Source organism: Rhinoderma darwinii, chromosome 1 (assembly GCF_050947455.1).
Source record: "Rhinoderma darwinii isolate aRhiDar2 chromosome 1, aRhiDar2.hap1, whole genome shotgun sequence".
In the NCBI taxonomy this organism is placed as follows: domain Eukaryota; kingdom Metazoa; phylum Chordata; class Amphibia; order Anura; family Rhinodermatidae; genus Rhinoderma; species Rhinoderma darwinii.
The window spans coordinates 178,793,489-178,815,401 of record NC_134687.1 but is presented as its reverse complement, the minus strand read 5'-3'; the positions used below and the strand labels follow the sequence as shown (position 1 = coordinate 178,815,401).

Below are 21,913 nucleotides of genomic sequence, written 5' to 3'. Positions count from 1 at the left end.
GGCCTGGGGACCAATTAGCAGTCCCCAATGCCGGCGATTGCTGTGATTGGTCAGTCTCTGAAGACTGACCAATCACAGCCGTCTGTGACGTCGTCTGCAGGAGAAAGCTCCTGTCACTTTCTCTGATCTCCTCACTTCTGTGAGATACGTGAGGAGATCAGAGAAAGCGGTGTAAAAAAACAAAACACTATTTTTATTAACCCCTTCCCGAAAATGGGCGTATAGTAACGCCCTGAGGATGAAGCGGGCACAGGAGCTGTGCTCGCTCCATCTTCATCGAATGTCGGCTGTAATATACAGCCGACATCCCACTGCAACTACAGCGATCACTGTCCTCTCCGATCGCTGTAGTTTAACCCCTTAAATGCCGCTGTCAATAGCGACAACGGCATTTAAGTGATTGATACAGAGGGAGGGGGCTCCCTCTGCACCCCATTGCCCCCCCCCGCGAAAAATCGCGTTGTTCTGATGGATGCGATGGCAACCAGGAAGCCTAGCAACGGCTTCCTGGTTGCCAGGTACGGGAGCCTATTAGGTCCTGCCCAAGGCAGGACATAATAGGCTCAACTGTCAGTTGTAAAGTGACAGTTACAATACACTGCACTACATCAGTACATACAGAAGTAGTGCAGTGTATTGTGCAGGGGATCAGAAGATCAGATCTTCCAGTCCCCTAGTATGTGTAAAATAAAAAGTGAAAAAAAAGTTAAAAAAAAGTTTTAGATAAATAAATAAATACAAGTTTTACATAATGAAAACAATAATCATCTTGTTTCCCTGATCAAGCCCTTTATAATTAGAAAAAAAATGAAAAAAAAGACAAAAACTAGACATAATAAGTATCGCCGCGTTCGTATCGGCCTGACCTAAAAAAATATTATATTATTTATCCCGCACGGTGAACACCGTAAAAAAAATACCATAAAAAACAATGGCAGAATTTCCTTTTTTGGTCACGTTGTTTCCAAAAAAATTGAATAAAAAGTGATCAAAAAGTCGCGCGTAGCCAAACATGGTACCAATAAAAACGACAGTGTGTCACGCAAAAAATGTATATACTCCGCACAGATTACATATGCCCCCACATTATAAACTGAAACACCAGTAAAACACTAAACAAAACTACTACCAAGCAAAATCTGCGCTCCAAAAGCCAAATGGCGCTCCTTCTGGGCCTGGCAGTGTGCCCAAACAGCGGTTTATGACCACATATGGGGTATTACCGTACTCTGGAGAACCGCTTAACAATTTATGGGGTGTGTGTCTCCAGTGGTACAAGCTGGGCCCAATGCATTGGGCACTGAAATAGCATATATGTGGAAAATGTCAATTTTCAATCTGCAACATCCACTGTGCACTAATTTCTGCAAAACCTTTGGGGGTCAAAATGCTCACTACACATCTAGATGAATTCCTTGAGGGGTGTAGTTTCCTAAATGGGGTCACTTCTCGGGAGTTTTCACTGTACTGGTACCTCAGCGCAATGCAACATGGCGTCAAAAACCAATTTTGTAAAATCTCCACTCCAAAAACGAAATTGCACTTTTTCCGTTTAGACCCTTGCCGTATGTCCAAATAGCCATTTACAACCACATATGGGGTATTTCCGTAATCAGGAGAAATTGTGTAACACATTTTGGGGTGTCTTTTCTCCTGTATTCCTTGTGGAAATGAAAAATTCTGAGCTAAAGCTACAGGTTATTGGAAAAAAAAATGTTTTCATTTTCACGGCCCAATTCTAATAAAATCTATAAAACACCTGAGGGCTCAAAATGCTCACTACACCTCTAATTTAATTCTTTCAGGGGTATAGTCTCCAAATTGGGATCACATCTGGGGAATTTCTACTGTACTGGTACTTCAGGGACTCTGCAAATGCGACATGGCCCCCAGAAACCAATTCAGCAAAATCTGAGCTGCAAAATCCAAATGGTGCTCCGTCCCTTCTGAGCCCTGCCATGGGTCCAAACAGCAGTTTATGACCACATATGGGGTATTACCGTAATCAGGAGAAATTGCTTTACAAATTTTGAGGTGCTTTTTCTCCTTTATTCCTTATAAAAATTAGAAAATTCTGTGTTTTTTCCAAAAAAAAGTCTCTTTTCATCTTCACAGACTAATTCCAATAAATTCAGCAAAAAACCTGTGGGGTCAAAATGATAACTATACCACTAGAAAAATTCCTTGAGGGGTATAGTTTCCAAAATGGGGTCACTTTTGGGGGGATTCCACTGTTTAGGTCCCTCCAGGGCGTTGCAAACGTGACACGGCACTGAAAACCATTCCAGTAAAATCAGAGCTCCAAAATCCAAATGGGGGTTATTCCCTTCTGAGCCCTGCTGTGGGTCCAAACAGCAGTTTATTACCACATATGGGGTATTTCCGTAATCGCGAGAAATTGCTTTACAAATGTTGGGGTGCTTTCTTTCCTTTATTTCTTGCAAAAATTACAAATTTTTACGTTTTTCTAGAAAAAAAGTAGATTTTCATTTTCACAGACTAACTCCAGAAAATATAGCAAAATACCTGTGGGGTCAAAATGCTAACTATACCCCTAGATAAATTCCCTGAGGGGTGTAGTTTAAAAAATGGGGGTCACTTTTGTGGGTTTCCACTGTTTTGGCACCACAAGACCTCTTCAAACCTGACATGGGGCCTAAAATATATTCTGAAAAAAGGAGGCCCCAAAATCCAAGAGGTGCTCCTTTGCTTCGGAGGCCTGTGTTTCAGTCCATTAGCGCACTAGGGCCACATGTGGGATATTTCTAAAAACTGCAGAATCTGGGCAATAAATATAGAGTTGCGTTTCTCAGGTAAAACCTTCTGTGGTACAGAAAAAAATGTATTACATATGAATTTTGTAAAAAAAAATGAAATTTGAATATTTCAGCTCTACTTTCCTTCAATTCCTGTAAAACGCCTAAAGGGTTGAAACACTTTCTGAATGCTGTTTTGGATACTTTGAGGGGTGCAGTTTTCAAAATGGGGTGTTTTATGGGGGTTTCTAATATATAAGGCCCTCAAAACCACTTCAGAACTGAACTGGTCCCTGAAAAAATCGCTTTTTTAAATTTTCTTAAAAATATGAGAAATTGCTGCTAAAGTTCTAAGTCTTGTGAGGTCATAGAAAAATAAAAGGATGTTCAAAAAACGATGCAAACATAAAGTAGACATGTGGGGGATGTTAATTGGTAACTATTGTGTGTGGTATTACCATCTGTTTTACAAGCAGATGCATTTAAAATTGGAAAAATCATAATTTCTTCATATTTTCGCTAAATGTTGGTGTTTTTCACAAATAAGCAATGAATTTATCGACCAAATTTTTGCACTAAACTAAAGTAAAATATGTCACGAGAAAACAATCTCAGAATCAATTGGATAGGTAAAAGCATTCCGGAGTTATTACCACATAAAGTGATACATGTCAGATTTGAAAAAATGGGTCTGGTCCTCAAGGCCAAAATGAGCTGGGTACTCAAGCGGTTAAAGAGCCTTCAAACATGACTAGGGATATTTAGCCAAACCAGAGACACCCATCTGTTTGAGAGTTCTTGCTCCTTGTCAGTATACAACAGTTGTAGTTGGCTGGGTGAGATGCCCCCGAAAATAGCCCACGAGCGTAAATGCCACATTGAAAATATTTACTTTCTATTTGCAAAATGCCATTAAAAATTGATTCTTCTATAAAGTGTCAATTTTTTATTTCCTTATTTCCGAGATCCCTTAAAAGCTCATGTATATATGTTGTAAATAATAATATAGCTCTTATATATAATCTATATAGCTCATTTCTGCAAGATTTCTTTCTCTCCTCCATTCTATTACTCCATTGTCTTTGCTCCCTCATACTGGTATAAATTATAAGCTTTCCACCCACTTCTTTTATGATTATAAGCTTCTCATAATTAATCACGTACATTAGAAATTAGTGAATACAGGCAAAACAACTTAAAAGTGGTATCGTTGAAAACATGCAGGAAATGTTATATTAATATTTTTTAAAAAACATACTGTTTATGAGTGAACAAGACACCTTGTGCTTGGTAAATCTTCTCTCTATTTCCTCCTATCATCTCCCGCCTTGGTTACAGGAACATTTGCTTGACAGCTATTATATATACAGTGTACAGAGTAAACAAAAGGATAAATCTTACCGCCCCAATAAAAGTGTGCGTTATATTCTATTCATAAAGAATAAATCTTAACACTCCAATAACAGGATTCTCTATATTCTTCTCATAAATATGCAGCAATTCTGTTCCCAGTATTCATGTAGGGTTTGCTTTATATGTTCCGATCCTATCTTAGCAATAGGAGGACCTTGTATTTTCAAGGCCAATAGATCTCAGTCATAACATCATTTTAATTCATTCCAGGTTACAGGAGTGAAATAGAAAGAAGCATGAGTTTACATTCAGAATATTGCAACAATTACAGTGGCTATTGATTATTCCAGGAAGAAATCCTGAAAGACAGCAATTCTTAATCTGTCAAGCTGTGATCAGCCTAGGACTTCTAAGTGCTTCTGGTCTGATTGCTTCTGTTTAATTAACATTCTTTGAATTATTGATCACTCATTGAGAGGTTACCCGTCTAGAAATAGCGGCGTTGTACATAAATGTAACTGTGAACAGCGTATTTTCTTAGTCATGAGGAATTTAGATAGTATAGACACAGTTTCCCATAGTGTCTCATTATCTTCAAATGTTTTAGACTATCGGATGCTGTAAAAATATTTACTCAGACCATAGATCACGTTTATCAAATATCCAGTCTATGTAGTCATTAACATTTCCTATTATTGGTAGTGCAGCAACTTTGACCATTGTTCTCATGCTCCCACGCTGGAAATGTTCATATCTTAAAATTCAGCATTCAGACTATGTTATATTTTTCAAACATTAGTAGTGTAATAAACTAAGCTTGCCCCATAGATGTCCTAATGTTCAGACCACTCTGCTTTCCCCAGTGAGGCCGCCTGTGTATAATTTAGATTGCCCGACTGCTCTAATTGATTGTAACCCCTGTGTATTTCATCTGGACTGGTACCTACTATGTTTGCTCAGCATGGCAAGTTTTGGACCTTGTTATTGTTTGTGCCCCCCTGCTTTTGTCTTCTGTTTCCCTCTGTTCTGACCCAAGCTAGTTTTGTGACTATGCTTTCTCCTAATCCTTTGGCACAGATTTAAGTCATTTTGGTTTTTACCCAACTAGTTGACTATGAGAACCAGGCACAAGTTGGGGAAGGGAGGACAGTGGATAGGAAAGGGGGACAGGACGAGGACACTGGTGTTGCATGTGCTCCAGGTGCTAAGTGGCAGGCGGGTGCCAAAAAGCCACTATTTAGTGACAGGGCTAGGGCAGCAAAATAAATGTCTGCCTTAGGTGAAGGAAAACTTAGCTAGGACTCTAATGAAAACCCCTGTTGCAACTAGAAAACACTCACTACTTTATATTCTCCTAACTTGGTTTCTCTACACATTATCCAGAGATTTGACTACCAGAAAACTAATAAGCACTGAAGTTCTGGGGCAAACTGAGCACCAGAACCCTAATCAACTTTGCAGGAATTGGGGTTGCTATAGGTGAAGTGTGCAGCCTGGTATAGTGTTTTCTCCGGGTATCTCAGAACCTGTGTCTTTGTTGAGACATTCAACAATATTGATTCTTGTAATAGCAAATGTGATACAGTACAAATGAACATACATTATTCAGTGGAAGGGAATCACAACAGGAAAAGCGAAGTAAAATGTTTATTGCATAATCCCTACTCCCTAAACAAAATATGAAGTTATTGTAAGATGTCTAATATATATATATATATATATATATATATATATATATATATATATACATAAATGCAAAAATAGGCAGCACACCATAGATAAAGTGAAAAAAAGAGGGTACTTTATTGGCCCCAAGTGCGACGTTTCAGCTCTATCCACTAGAGCCTTTCTCAAGCCCTTGAGAAAGGCTCTAGTGGATAGAGCTGAAACGTCGCACTTGGGGCCAATAAAGTACCCTCTTTTTTTCACTTTATCTATGGTGTGCTGCCTATTTTTGCATTTCTGTTGATATTGAGAGCTTGGTCTGCTCTCTGGGATCTGCACCCACATCTTCTTACTCACCGATGCTGCTGGATTTTGTTTTTTTGTCTATATATATATATATATATATATATATATATATATATATATATATATAAAAAAAAATATATATATATATACATATATATGTATATGTATACACTACCGTTCAAAAGTTTAGGGTCACTTAGAAATTTCCTTATTTTTGAAAGAAAAGCACAGTTTTTTTCAATGAAGATAACATTAAATTAATCAGAAATACACTCTATACATTGTTAATGTGCTAAATGACTATTCTAGCTGCAAACGTCTGTTTTTTAATGCAATATCTACATAGGTGTATAGAGGTCCATTTCTAGCAACCATCACTCCAATGTTCTAATGGTACATTGTGTTTGCTAACTGTGTTAGAAGGCTAATGGATGATTAGAAAACACTTGAAAACCCTTGTGCAATTATGTTAGCACCGCTGTAAACAGTTTTGCTGTTTAGAGGAGCTATAAAACTGACCTTCCTTTGCGCTAGTTGAGAATCTGGAGCATTACATTTGTTGGTTCGATTAAACTCTCAAAATGGCTAAAAAAAGAGAGCTTTCATGTGAAACTCGACAGTCTATACTTGTTCTTAGAAATGAAGGCTATTCCATGCGAGAAATTGCCAAGAAACTGAAGATTTCCTACAACGGTGTGTACTACTCCCTTCAGAGGACAGCACAAACTGGCTCTAACCAGAGTAGAAAGAGAAGTGGGAGGCCCTGCTGCACAACTAAGCAACAAGACAAGTACATTAGAGTCTCTAGTTTGAGAAATAAACGCCTCACAGGTCCTCAACTGGCAGCTTCATTAAATAGTACCCGCAAAACGCCAGTGTCAACGTCTACAGTGAAGAGGCGACTCCGGGATGCTGGCCTTCAGGGCAGAGTGGCAAACAAAAAGCCATATCTGAGACTGGCTACTAAAAGGAAAAGATTAATATGGGCAAAAGCACACAGACATTGGACAGAGGAAGATTGGAAAAAAGTGTTATGGACAGACGAATCGAAGTTTGAGGTGTTTGGATCACACAGAAGAACATTTGTGAGACGCAGAACAACTGAAAAAATGCTGGAAGAGTGTCAGACGCCATCTGTCAAGCATGGTGGAGGTAATGTGATGGTCTGGGGTTGCTTTGGTGCTGGTAAAGTGAACCCTTGAACCGCCACCATGCAGTAATACATGACCTGACAATATTTCCAAACATTCCCCTGTATGTTTGTTTCAGATGCGTATGGCCTGCGTATGGCGTATGGCCTGCGGTGGGCCTGTGTGCTTAAAAATGCCAGGGCTGATTGTAAGTCCCAGTCCGGCCCTGCTCGTCCCATACGTTATTATCATGTCGGCAGCGCATCTCCCTGCCGACAACGATAATATTTAACTTTTTTAGAACTATATGATCAGCAAATGTACGAGCGTTTGCACGTTCACCTGCTGATCGCTGCCCTGTTTACACAGGGCAATTATCGGCAACGAGCGTTCTATGAACGATCGTTTGCCCGATATTTTCCCAGTGTAAAACTCCCTTAAATCTCCTGGCTCGGTAAAGTTGCTAATATTAAGATGTTTATTCTTTCTGTAATTTTGCATAAATTCAGAACAGTGGTGATACCTCTCCCTAGCTCATACTATGCAAAACTTCAGAGGATCATCAAGAAATGTATATGGCAAAATAGAAAAGCCAGGATAAACTTTGCTACTATAAAGTACAGTGAAGTTTACCGCTCAGACGGCACTGGTAACAGTCCAATATCATTCAGTATGGGCTGTTAAACTTCACTGTACTTTATATATGTTATTTAGGGTATTTGTTGGATCATACCCAATTTAGTTTTGCCTGCTCCGGTCTGAGAGAGATTTTGTGGGTATTTGAGCCAAGAGAAACCACCATTATATTTGTAAACTTTGCTACTATTTCTAGACCCTGGAATATGGGTGTATTAAAGGGTAACTAAAATTTCTGAAAATTTCTGACATGTTATAGTGTCAGTAGTTTTGATCGGTGGGGGTCTGAGAACTGAGACCCCCACCAAACACTAAAACAAAATGGCAGAAGCGCTGTGGTCACCTTTTCTCGGAAAGTTGAGGTAACCGTGTACGGACTCAATAGAAAGTCTATGAGCCCGCACACCAATTGCTTGGCGTTCTGAAAAAAGCCGATCAGAAACGAAGCGGCTCACTGCTCACCCGAGCTCTTCTACCGCTTAAGTTTAGTGATCAGATGGGGTTTCAGTGCTCAGACCCCCACCGATCAAAGCTTCTGACATATCACTATGGCATTTCAGAAGTTTGCTGAATGTTTAGTTACCCTTTAAGCATACTGAACATTAAAAAATGCCATCAAGATGCGGTTTTGGCTCAGACCCTAGATTGGTGGCTGTCAGTATCAGATAAAAAAATGTGTTAAGCTTGCATTCAGACTGATAGGATGTCCGCAACTTTCCCTAATATAAGATATGTATTCCAAATCGAACTCGACTGCAAAATGATTGCGTACTGTTGTTCTTAGGCTGGGTTCCCACGTAGCGTAAACGCTGTGAAATTTCCGCAATGGAGTTGTGTGCGGAAATTCTGCAGCATTTACAGTAGCAGGAAGGTGGATGAGATTTAGAAAATCTCATGCCCACGCTGTGGAAAAAAACCGCTGTGTAATAAATTGATCTGTGGTGGGGAATTTATTTCCGCAGCATGTCAATTTATGCTGTGTTTTTGTTGATTTTCTGTTGTGGGTCTTCTCTATTGAATTCAATAGGGATACAGAACCCGCAACAGAAAACCAAGTGTTGCGACTGTTGCGGCGTAATTGCAGCGATTACGCCACAAAAACCGCAACTCCAGGAAAAAAAAATCATAATTAATTGGAACGCCCTCCTTCTTACTGCAGAATGGCCTCATCGGATGACGTTTCCTTCCATATAACCGCTGCAGCCAATCATCACATGGCCTGCAACGTCATCGTAGGAGGCCGAACTACGCGCAGAGAAGACAGAGGGGGTAAGTATGAGCGCTTTCTGCCGCAGTCAAAATTCTGTTAGAAAAACCACCGATTTTTCAGACGGAATGTACTGTCGGTTCCAGGTCGAACACGCTGTGTGCTTTTTACGCAGCATATTCGACCCGTGGGAACCCAGCCTTAGTGTCCCCAGTACCCTCAAGTCTTGGAGAGACTTCCTTATATCCCAAAACGACTGTCCCAATGTGCAAATATCCCAGTTGGAAAACTGCCTCTGACCTATTTATGGGAGACCTACTGATATCACTCAATCATTTCTACAATATAGAACATCCATTCACCCTTTAATGGGGTTGCTTAACCACTTACCACTCGAAGCGGTTCACACATATTTAATTTAGGCTATGTTTTATATTGATGATGACAAAATAGTTGTTGTCTTACTTAATACCTAGGCTGTGCTCTGTTATGTTACATACAGTAAGGCTATTTCTCCATTAGTGAGCCGTATTCTATTTGATGGCGTCGCAATAAAATGTCTTTATTGATAAGTTGTGTTCTCTTGTGATGATGTCACAGTAATGTTTGCCAATTCTTGCGTTGATTTCACAATAGAGTTTATCTTTATTCATATGCTCTATTTTATTGTGATGAAGTCACAATAGTATTTTGTTTTTATTGCTAGCTGTATTATACTATGATGATGATGATACAATACTCTCTGTCTTCATTTTTAATCTGTGTACTAATCTGATTGTCACAATGGCCTGTGTTTTCAAATATAAGGTGTGTTCTATTTTGATAATGTTACAACAGACTATGTTTTCAATCAGACCATGTATTTTGTTGTGATGATGTCACAATAGTGTTTATCTTTATTCATAGACTGTGACATGATTAAAATAGAATACAACCTACATTAGGAGTAAAGACAAACACTATTGTGACATCATCACAATTGAATACAATGTCTGAATGAAAACATAGTCACATGATTACAATAGAACTTCATAAGTGTTTGGCCCTGTTCACACAGTTTGTTTGCAGGCAGAAGAAATCTGCCTCAGAATTCCATCATCAGTTTTGAGGCAGATTTTGAACTGCCCGCACGTATTTTTTTGCGTTTTTTGCGGCGTTTTTCGCCCGCGGCCCTTGAAGTTAATGCAAGGACCGTGGGCAAAAATTCCAGAAATAAACGCTCAGAAATAAGCGCCGCAGGTTTTTTCTGCCTCCAATTGATTTCAATAGGAACTCAGAGACGGAAACCGCAGCAGGAAAGCCGCCCAGGAAAAAAAAAATGCCTCTGCGATTTTGGACAACTTTTGGCGCTGACTCCGACGCGGTTTCCACATCTACATCAGTGCTAGAAAACTCTGCGAGAACTGACCCTTTGCCTTTACCCCATGCCTGGATCTTTATCTTTATACTAGAACCAAGCTGATTACATATATACAAGACCAGAACAAAGCTCATACATATATACAACACCAGAATATAGCCCATTACATATATACAGCACCAGAACGAAGCTCATTACATATATACAACACCAGAACAAAGCTCATACAAATATACAACACCAGAACCAAGCTCATTACATATATACAGCACCAGAACAAAGCTCGTTACATATATACAGCATGTATGTTTTGGGTCATTGTCATGCTGGAAGACCCAGCCACGAGCCATTTTTAATGTCCTGGTGGAGGGAAGGAGGTTGTCACTCAGGATTTGACGGTACATGGCTCCATCCATTCTCCCATTGATGCGGTGAAGTAGTTCTGTGCCCTTAGCAGAGAAACACCCCCAAAACATAATGTTTCCACCTCCATGCTTTACTGTGGGGACGGTGTTGTTTGGGTCATTTCTCTTCCTCCAAACACGGCGAGTTGAGTTAATGCCAAAGAGCTCAATTTTAGTCTCATCTGACCACAGCACCTTCTCCCAATCACTCTCAGAATCATCAAGATTTTAATTTGCAAAGTTCAGACGGGCCTGTACATGTGCCTTCTTGAGCAGGGGGACCTGGCGGGCACTGCAGGATTTTAATCCATTACGGTGTAATGTGTTACCAATGGTTTTCTTGGTGACTGTGGTCCCAGCTGCCTTGAGATCATTGACAAGTTCCCCCCGTGTAGTTTTTGGCTGAGCTCTCACCTTCCTCAGGATCAAGGATACCCCATGAGGTGAGATTTTGCATGGAGCCCCAGATCGATGTCGATTGACAGTCATTTTGTATGTCTTCCATTTTCTTACTATTGCACCAACAGTTGTCTCCTTCTCACCCAGCGTCTTACTTATGGTTTTGTAGCCCATTCCAGCCTTGTGCAGGTCTATGATCTTGTCCCTGACATCCTTAGAAAGCTCTTTGGTCTTGCCCATGTTGTAGAGGTTAGAGTCAGACTGATTCATTGAGTAAGTTGATTTGGAGCGTGTAACTGGTCTGGAGGAGGCTGAACTCTTAATGGTTGGTAGGGGATCAAATACTTATTTCTCTGTGCACAATGCAAATAAATAGATATAATTTTGACAATGTGATTTTCTTTTTTTTTTTTTTATATAATCTATCTCTCACTGGTAAAATTAACCTAGCCTAAAAATTCTAGACTGTTCATGACTTTGACAGTGGGCAAACTTACAAAATCAGCAAGGGATCAAATACTTATTTCCTCCACTGTATATACAGCACCAGAACAAAGTTCATTACATATATACAGCAGCAGAACAAAGCTCATACATATATACAACACCAGAACCCAGCTCATTACATATATACAGCACCAGAACAAAGTTCATTACATATATACAGCAGCAGAACAAAGCTCATACATATATACAACACCAGAACAAAGCTCAGTGCATATATACAGCATCAGAACCAAGATTAGTACATATATACAGTGCCAGAACCAAGATCAGTACATATATACAGCACTAGAAACAAGCACAGTACTTAAATACAACACCAGCACAAATACAACTCAATTTAGTGCAACCCCTGCCATATAATTTTGCACTAAATTGTACACAGCTCCCAGCGTGGCAAAAACAATGGTAAGGATATGCTGGGAGATGCTGTTTCACGCAAAAAAACAAAACATACCACCCATCATGACGCTGCAGATTATACAGTGACTACAGTGCTGAGTAGATGCAGAATAAACATTTACATGAAGTGACTCACAGGTCTCGTCAGATTCTAGTTGTTCTTTTTCTCTTTTCTTCTCCACCTCTATGACGACTTATCCCGGCCACAGCCAATTTCTGCAGTTTGCAACTCAGATGTCTTCAGCTTCTCACTTTTCAAACATTTCTGCACCTATAAACAAAGATAAAGTTCTCATGGTGCCAGACACTATGCCCCTAAATATAATAGTGCTATACACTGCACCTCTAATTATAATAGCACCATACACTGTGTCCCACACACGCACCTGGCCCCCTGTAGATAGTGCCCCCCATACAGCCCCCTGTAGATAGTGCCCCACATACAGCCACCCCTGTATATAGTGCCCACATATAGCCACCCCTGTAGATAGTGACCTACATATAGCCCCCTGTATATAGTGCCACACATATAGCCCCCTCTGAAAATAGTACCCCACATGTAGCCCCTTTTAGTTACGCCCAGGGAACATGCTCTGCCTGCCCCCCCCCCCCCAGCTACGCCCCTGCCTTCAGGGACCTTCAGATTATGTGGTTAATGCAAAGAGGACATATAGGACATATTCACTGGAAATGCATATCCATAGTCTCTGGCAAATCCACAGTTCTCCAACTCCTGTTCTGCAAGCCAAGGTGGTCATTGATGGCCACATACAGGAGAAAGCTAATGGTGAAGTGGCTGCACATGTGTACGGATATCTCTGTTGAAATATTCAGTTCATCCAGGTGTTTTCTGTAACTCCCATAGACTTCTATGGAGAGAGCCGCACTCAGGTGTGCACAGTAGAATGGAAATGAGGGGCCCCAGCTCTCCAGAAAGGTATAGGTCTCAGAGGTGAGACCCAAATGTTTCAAGACATTTATGGCAAATCCTTTATTTATAGTCCTGCCTAGAAAAACGTTAAGAGTAGTTTTATTCGTATAGTATTAAAAATAGGGCACTAAATGCCAAAAGTACTGAGTGTAGGCGTAGGCGTAGACCTAAGCAAATATAGATGTGGTCTGGTTACCACAGTAAAGCAACGTAACCAGACCACATCCATATTTGCTTAGGTCCCCTGTGCATGTCCAGAGTGTGGCACGTCTGTTTCTATGTGCATACAGGACATTTCAAGGAGGCTTGTTTACCTTTGCATCGCTATGGCAAGCGATTGAGGAGCACTACTGCTACCCCTGTCTTGTGTCATATCGATTGAAAAGTTTTTCAATATCACCTGTTTCCTGACATTTATCAGGGACCGTGGATCTGTGTGCCTACGCCTACACTCAGTACTTTTGGCATTTAGTGCCCTATTTTTAATACTATACGAATAAAACTACTCTTAGCGGTTTTCTAGGCAGGACTATACATTTATTAATTAACGTTTACTATTTACACAGATTTTTTGGAATTTAACAAATCCTTTATTTACTGTAATTATTTAAAGGGAATATGTAATTGTTTTTTTTTTATTATTATAAACTACCAGTACAAATGGTGATTTAAATGCAAATCAATATTTTTTTCCTTTTTAGGCGATAGTATAGAAGAAATCCCTACCTTACTGCATTGTGCAGCAAAGCTTGGACTTAAAGAGGTTGCACGTTTACTAATGCAAAGCCCAGCGGCAGATTACATTTGTCAAATTACTAACAAATATGGGGATGATCCAGCTAAAATAGCTGAAAAATATGGTCACCGAGATATCCATGATATCATTTATCAACTAACAGTAAGTGCAGAAAACTTCATTCAGTTGCTTTTGTATGGCTGTGCAATAACATTACTAGACATATCATCCAGTTTTCTGGTTTGCTGCACTATATAGTTCCATATGACTTTATGGTGCTTTTTCTTTCTAATTATATATTTTGTACAATATTTAGAGTTGTTAATTATAGCACTGCTATGCTGAAATTAGATGTCATGTACATCAGACAAACACTTGGATTGGATAAAAGAAAGTTTTCTTCACCAATAGAGTCTTATAGGAATGTCTCCATTGCAAAGTTATAAAATATGATATAATCGAAAAAAAAGTTCACAGTCATAAGCACATTCATGATAAAACCAGAAAAGATTTAGCCTGGCTCAGAAGAAGAATTTTCCCATTATACTATGAGAAACCGAACATTATATTAAAGTTTCCCATTTATCTCTGCTTTATTTTATGTTCCAGGGTATGACTACACTAGCTCTCCTTTGCGCTAAGTCATCTGGCATAGTTATCTGCAGGTCTGCAGTAGCAGTGGTTGTGAGTAATGGTGACGTAACTCTGTTCCAAGATAGCCGCTGGCAGCGTCGGACTGGTGTTCCTTAGGCACACCGGAGGAGATGATTTTGAGGGCCCTCCCCCTATTTAGAACATGTACATGTCCACTTTTACTTTCATCATAGTACTTGTTGTTATCATTGTACGCATAGGACATATCATCAATAAGGTCTAATAGGTAATTTGTGAATCATCCCATAAGAAATAGACCCTAGTGGCAAGAGATTGGCTCCGAAGAGCTCCAAATGGGGTTGTCCATTGCTGGACCTTTAAGGCCCTTAACTGTGTTAGTGCCTGGGCCCCCAGGAGGATCCTCTGGTTCTCTAGGGGGCCAGTGCAACCCTGGCCGCTGGCCCCTAGATATGTCACTAACATTATCAGGAAAGTAGTTGTTGCCATGTGCAACCCCTCGGTAGTTCAAGATCCTGTGTAGGAGGCACTTGGTTATACTTCACATAGACACCTACTACTACTCTGGTTATACTTCACATAGACACCTTTCTGATATTACCCCTGACCGATGGACTGCTAAAAAAAAAAGGGGCTAAACTTTTTGTAGAAAAATGACATAAAGCTTGTTTCATGGTTTATAGGCAGATCTAGACATCACAGTCCTGAACACAACTTAATCTATGTAGCACACATTTTGTCACACAATACTCATCTCACATATTAAGTTTTACTTCTCTATATTTATTTTTATTTTTTTTACAAAACGCTTAGCAAATACTTAATTTACTTCCTCTGAAAATTGTTTCCAGTACTTCTGCTTTTTAAGCACATAGCATTGCAGGAATGTACGTTGAATACTTCCTCTACCTCTAGAGAACTAAAGGCGGTTTCATAACAGCAACATCATGTCTACATGCTGCACTGCATCATATGTCATATATTGTATGTGATGAGTAGTACAAGTACGTGTAGGTGCAGATGTCAAATATTAAAGTTAAGCACTATACCACAGAGACACCACCTAGATTGCCTTATAGGTAATTTAGGATTGTGCATAGAAATAACAGATTGGACATTAATATTATCTAGCAAAGGTATACAATAATAAGGAGTACTGTCACAGGGTGCTAAACATGATCAGCCTGTTATAGGCCAGTGATTGACTGACTTTTTTTTAACTTTGAGCTCCTGTGAGCCAACTTAGCATAAGAAGCCATGGGCAGGTTAAACAGAGTGTCCTCTTGGACAAAAATTTTTGTGTGCCCTAAAGTTAATAGAGATCCAATACTAGCCACTTTTGCTCAGGAGAACGACTGGTGTTTGTGCTTTTCTAAACGCTCATTGATTTCAATTTTAGACAGTGAGCGGCTCCCCTGCTGACAATAGCTGACTGAAAAAAGTCCCAGCAATGACACTACCTATCAACAGCCAGTTACAGGGGAAACTGATTACTTAAAGTTGTTCTCCAGTTTAGAAAACCCACTTTCATATATCCTATTAGGGAATTCTTAGTTAATAGATGGAGGTCCCCCAATCAAGATTCTCATCTTTTGGCCAGGGTGGAGAGTGGTTACAAATAGTGTCTCTCACTCTGGAGGACTTGTCCTGTCCTACAATACACAGAAAATCCGTTAATTTGAATGGGCACTGTGTAATGCCTAATATTCCCTGTGGTGGTGCTGCAGGGAAATGAAACACTGCCAGACTTCCCCACAGATTACATATGTTCGCTGGGGGTCCCAGCAGAGGGAAATTTGTGATCATATTATTGTCAAAGGACCTTTCTAACAAGTAAGGATTGACATGGGTTTTCCAAAGTGGACAATTTCTTTAACTGTGTCCATAGTACAAAGTGGTCCTCATTCTACCACACACCACCTAGCTAACTCCCTCACAATTACACCTCACCACATATACACATTTCAGTGATGGAGCAATGAGATTGTATGTGTGAGAGAGTGTGTGGGAGAGTGCATGTGGTAGGAGTCTATTTTTGACTGAAATACAAAGGTAACAACAATGCACCGGAGGAAGTTACTTTTTACCACAAAAAGAGCTCTAATGAGTTTGCTTGGCCATTGCACTGCAGAGACAGCGCACAAAGAGATTTTATCCTTCATTATTACTTGAAAGATTGATTAGTTCATTATATTTATTTAATTAAATACATAGATTTGAAAGTTCTATACATATTAACCAAAGTGGGACCGCCTAACTGACATTCATGGCATGGCTCAGATAAATGTCTAATGCTTCATTCACATCTGCGTCGGGACTCCGTTCATGGGTTCCGTCGGACCTGTCCATCAGGTAACCTGATGAACATGAACGGAATCCAAACTGAAACAAACAGAAACCATAGGTTTCCATTTGCATCACCATTGATTTCAATGGTGACGGATCTGGTGCAAATGGTTTCTGTGTGTCACCTTTTGTTTAAGGGTTTCGTTGTTTTGACGGAATGAATAGCGCAGTCGACTACAGTATTAATTCAGTCAAAATGACGGAACCCTTACACAACATTGACAAACGGAAACCATTTTGTAGCGTCCATGGCCACGGGCCGTCGGGTTCACTCACCTCCCGACGCCCACAGCCATGGATCCGTGAGCGCTGGTCCCCGTCTCCCTCCTAGGAGACGCCAGCGCACACTTCCGCTCCGTTCGGCTGTGTCCCGTAGGGTGCGCGCGCACGCTCGCGCCTGGCCTTAAAGGGCCAGCGCGCGCAAATAGGAAATCGTCATCATCATCAACTGCCACGATTTCCTGGTCTGTAAGAAGGCCCCTGGCCTTCTAATCCTTGCCTGAGCGTTGTTAGTTTTCCCAGTCTGTCTTGCAAATGGTCCCTTAGTGTTTCCCGTTCCTCTTGTTTCCCGTGCCTTGTTCCCCGTTCCTGTTTCCCGTGCTGTGCCTTAGTATCAAGTCGTGCCACGTCCGGTGTCTTCTGCCACGTCCGGAGGAATAAACCACATCCTGTGTCATCTGCCACGTCCTGTGTCATCTGCCACGTCCAGAGGAATCTGCCATGTCCTGTGTCATCTGCCACGTCCGGAGGAATCCGCTACGTCCTGTGTCATCTGCCACGTCCGGAGGAATCCGCCACGTCCTGTGTCATCTGCCACGTCCGGAGGAATCCGCCACGTCTGGCGCAACTTGTGGCTCCTGTGTCATCCGCCACGTTTGGCGCTGTCTGCTGCAACCATCTCCATCTGTGCCAGAGCTGCGGCCACCGTCCGGACTATCCAGGTACCCTTGTGCGGGACATTGTATCTCTGGGGTTTCCTGTGGTTTGGCCAGCTGCCTCCCCGCTACGGCGGTACGTCCTAGTGGGTCCACTAACCCGCTTCGTGACACATTTGCACCAGTTCCGTCCTCATTGAAATCAATGGTGATGCAAACGGAAACCTATGGTTTCTGTTTGTTTCAGTTTGGATTCCATTCATGAGTTCCCCTGATGGAAAGCTCTGATAGAACCCATGAACGGAGTCCCGACCTGGTTTTGAACGAAGCCTTACATGGAAAAACCTCTTCAAAGCTAAAAGTTGCGACCAACATTAATGGCATGATTTTGTCACTTGCTCTACTTGTCCTCCTGTGAAAGTGATAAAATCTTCCTCCAGATGCTATACAGCATCTGTCTCCAACCTGTTATTCTCCAGCTGTCAGAGAATGCTGGGAGTTCTATATGACTGCTTTAGAGAATGTATAGAGCATTCTGGAACTACAGCTTGCCTGCATCCGACCACCTATGTATGACTTGTTGACAAAGAACATGTGTGCCATAGATGTAGCCCATGCAGATGTTAAAGAGCCCATGTATAAGCTGAGGTCCATATAAGGTTGGCTCAATTCACATTACTCATGGGTTATTAGAACCTGCAACAAGACAAGAGGACGAATCAGCTAGTGGATCGTGCTCTTCTCTTCTACCACAGGGTTTGGGGAGGCGATGCAAACAAGCTCACACGTGATCTAGGTTAGAGCGGGAGGGGCGCTATTTAAGCTCCTCTTGACTATATATACACTACTGCCTTTGACAGAAGACCTGTATTGCCCTTATATATAATGCTATAAGCAGTTGAGTTTAGTGTATGAAAGAAAGATTATTTATCATCCTCTATTATTACTTGATAATAGAAAATTTTAGTCTTCTACTGAATTGTGACAAGTTGTTGCATTCAACTGGATTTCAAGATAGAAGGAAATGGCATAGGGATACTAGACATAAGGATATAGGCCCTATAGTCTGCTGGACCACTATGGAGTTTCTGCATTGTACAATGAGCCCCCAGAAAATTATGTTGTATTATTTCTGTTTAACCCCTTCAGGACACAGCCTGTTTTGGCCTTGTGGGCGCAGCCAATTTTCTCAAATCTGACGTGTCACTTTATGTGGTAATAACTTGGGAATGCTTTTACCTATCCAAGCGATTCTGAGATTGTTTTCTCGTGACATATTGTACTTTGTTAGTGGAAAAATGTGATCAATAAATTCAGTATTTCTTTGTGAAAATCAGCAAACTTTAGGGAAAATGTACAAAAATTAGCATTGTTCTAAATTTAAATGTATCTGCTTGTAAGACAGATAGTAATACCACACACAATAGTTACTAATTAACATTTCCAATATGTCTACTTTATGTTTGCATCGTTTTTTGAACATCTTTTTATTTTTCTAGGACGTTACAAGGCTTAGAACTTTAGCAGCAATTTCTCAAATTTTCAAGAAAATTTAAAAAAACTATTTTTATAGGTACCAGTTCACTTCTGAAGTGGCTTTGAGGGCCTTATATAATAGAAACCCCCATAAGTCACCCAATTTTAAAAACTGCACCCCTCAAAGTATTCAATACAGCATTTAGAAAGTTTCTTAACCCTTTAGGTGTTTCACAGGAATTAAAGCAAACTAGAGGGGAAATTTACAAATTAATTTTTTTTGTCAGAAAATCCATTTTAATTCATTTTTTTTCTGTAACACAAAAGATTTTACCAGAGAAATGCAACTCAATATTTATTGCCCAGAAATATCCCACATGTGGCTCTAGTGTGGTAATGGACTGAAACACCGGCCTCAGAAGCAAAGAAGTACCTAGGGGATTTTGGGGTCTCCTTCTTATTAGAATATATTTTAGGCACCATGTCAGGTTTGAAGAGGTCTTGTAGTGCCAAAACAGTGGAAACACCCCCAAAAATACACCATTTGGCAAACTACATCCCTCAAGGAATTCATCAAGGGGTATAGTGAGCATTTTAACCCCACAGGTTTTTTGCTGAATTTAGTGGAATTAGTCTGTAAAAATGAAAATCTAAATTTTTTCCAATAAAACTTGTTTGTAAAGCAATTTCTCCTGATTACGGCAATACCCCGTAATAAACGGCTGTTTAGACACACGGCAGGGCTCAGAAGGGAAGGAGCACTATTTGGCTTTTGGAGCTCAAGTTTACTCAATTGGTTTTAGGGTGTCATGTCACATTTGCAAAGCCCCTGTGGGACCAAAACAGTGGACACCCCCCAGAAGTGACCCCATTTGGGAAACTACAGCACTAATAACAATTTGTCTAGGGGTATAGTGAGCATTTTGATCCCATAGTTTTTTTTGCTGAATTTAGTGTAATTAGGCCATCAAAACTTCTATTGTTATTTATTGTTTTTTTTTTTACGGCGTTCACTGTGCTCTATAAATGACATTTAATTTATTCTGTGGGTCGATGCGATTACGGCGACACCATATGTATATAGGTTTTATATGTTTTACAGTGTTTGCACGATAAAATCACGGTTTTAAAAAAAAAATTGTTTTTGTGTCGCCATATTCTAAGAGCCACAGTTTTTTTTATTTTTCTATCACGAAAACTGTGTGAGGACTTGTTTTTTGCGGAACAAACTGTAGTTTTTATTGTTACAATTCTTGGGTACATGCAAATTTTTGATCCCTATTTATCCAATTTTTAGGAGCTGAAGTGACTAAAAATAGCGATTCCGGTATAGTTTTTTTATAATTTATTTATGGCGGTCACCGTGCGGGATGAATTACATTATATTCTTATAGCTCAGGCCGTTACGGACGCGGCGATACCAATTATGCATAGTTTTTGTTTATAATAATAAAGGACTTTATTTTTTTAAATTTTATTATTTTGACGTTTTACTTTTGTACGTTTTTTCTGTACGTTTTTTAAACTTTTTTTTTTTTAGTCCCACTAGGGACTTGAAGATCCAATTGTTGGATCGTTGTTATAATACCCTGCAATACTTATGTATTGCAGGGTATTATACTTGTCAGTTACACACTGACAGGAGGCATATTAGGTCCTGCCTCTGGCAGGACCTAATCGCCTCCCATAGATGGCAGACCAGAAGCCTTTATTAGGCTTCCGGTTGCCACAGCAATCGCCCCCCACAACAATCGGCCCCCGCAATCGCGTAGCGGGGTGCTGATGTTGCTATAACAACTCAAATGCGGCGGTCGCTATTGACTGCCGCATTTAAGGGGTTAAGCGGTTCGGATCACCGCTGTGATCCGACCCAAGGTTTTCCCCCAGTACTAGGGCTGCTAGTAGCAACTTGTATTGGGAGATGCCGGGCTGCGGGGACCGCCTGTGTGCTCTGTTAGGAGCACATGTAGATTAACGGGCTGCAGGTACAAGGACCAGTGCTGCAGCCCGTTAATCTACGTGTGGTGGTCAGGAAGGGGTTGAGGCATACCCCCAGCTTCCCTGACCAAACATAACCCCTCTTATTTTTGCCCACCCCAAGACGATTCCAGTGATATATGACTTTTGCCAATTGCAGCTCTTTTCACACAGATACAGCTTTTTATTGTTTTCATTGTATTAATTTGCTTCCGTGTTATGACGACAAGTTGTACTGGAACTCTGTATGACACACCTTTCCATTACTACCCATGTTTCCCTGTGCCACTCCTATTGATGACATAATCCCGTTTAGCTAATGAGCATACACCATGTTCCAAATTATTATGCAGATTGGATTTAAGTGTCATAAACATTTATTTATTCATTTTTCAATTAAACTCATGGATGGTATTGTGTCTTAGGGCTCTTTAGATCATTGTAATCAATCTCAGACACCTGTGATAATTAGTTTGCCAGGTGTGCCCAATCAAAGAAAAACTACTTAAGAAGGACGTTCCACATTATTAAGCAGGCCACAGGTTTCAAGCAATATGGGAAAGAAAAAGGATCTCTCTGCTGCCGAAAAGCGTGAAATAGTGCAATACCTTGGACAAGGTATGAAAACATTGGATATTTCAAGAAAACGTAAGCGTGATCATCGTACTGTGAAAAGATTTGTGGCTGATTCAGAGCACTGACGGGTTCGTTCAGATAAAGGTATAATGAGGAAGGTTTCTGCCAGACAAATTAATAGGATTAGGAGAGCAGCTGCTAAAATGCCATTGCAAAGCAGCAAACAGGTATTTGAAGACGCTGGTGCCTCTGGAGTCCTGCG

At 40.5% G+C, this 21,913-nt stretch overlaps 1 protein-coding gene across 1 annotated transcript in view; it reads left to right on the top strand.

The window, feature by feature from the left end:
- BANK1 (B cell scaffold protein with ankyrin repeats 1) overlaps positions 1-21,913 on the top strand; it is a 363,422-nt gene that overhangs the window by 79,204 nt on the left and 262,305 nt on the right. The window contains exon 6 of the mRNA XM_075849764.1: positions 13,755-13,951. Coding sequence (XP_075705879.1) covers positions 13,755-13,951 — 197 coding nt within the window. The remainder of the gene's footprint in view (positions 1-13,754; positions 13,952-21,913) is intronic.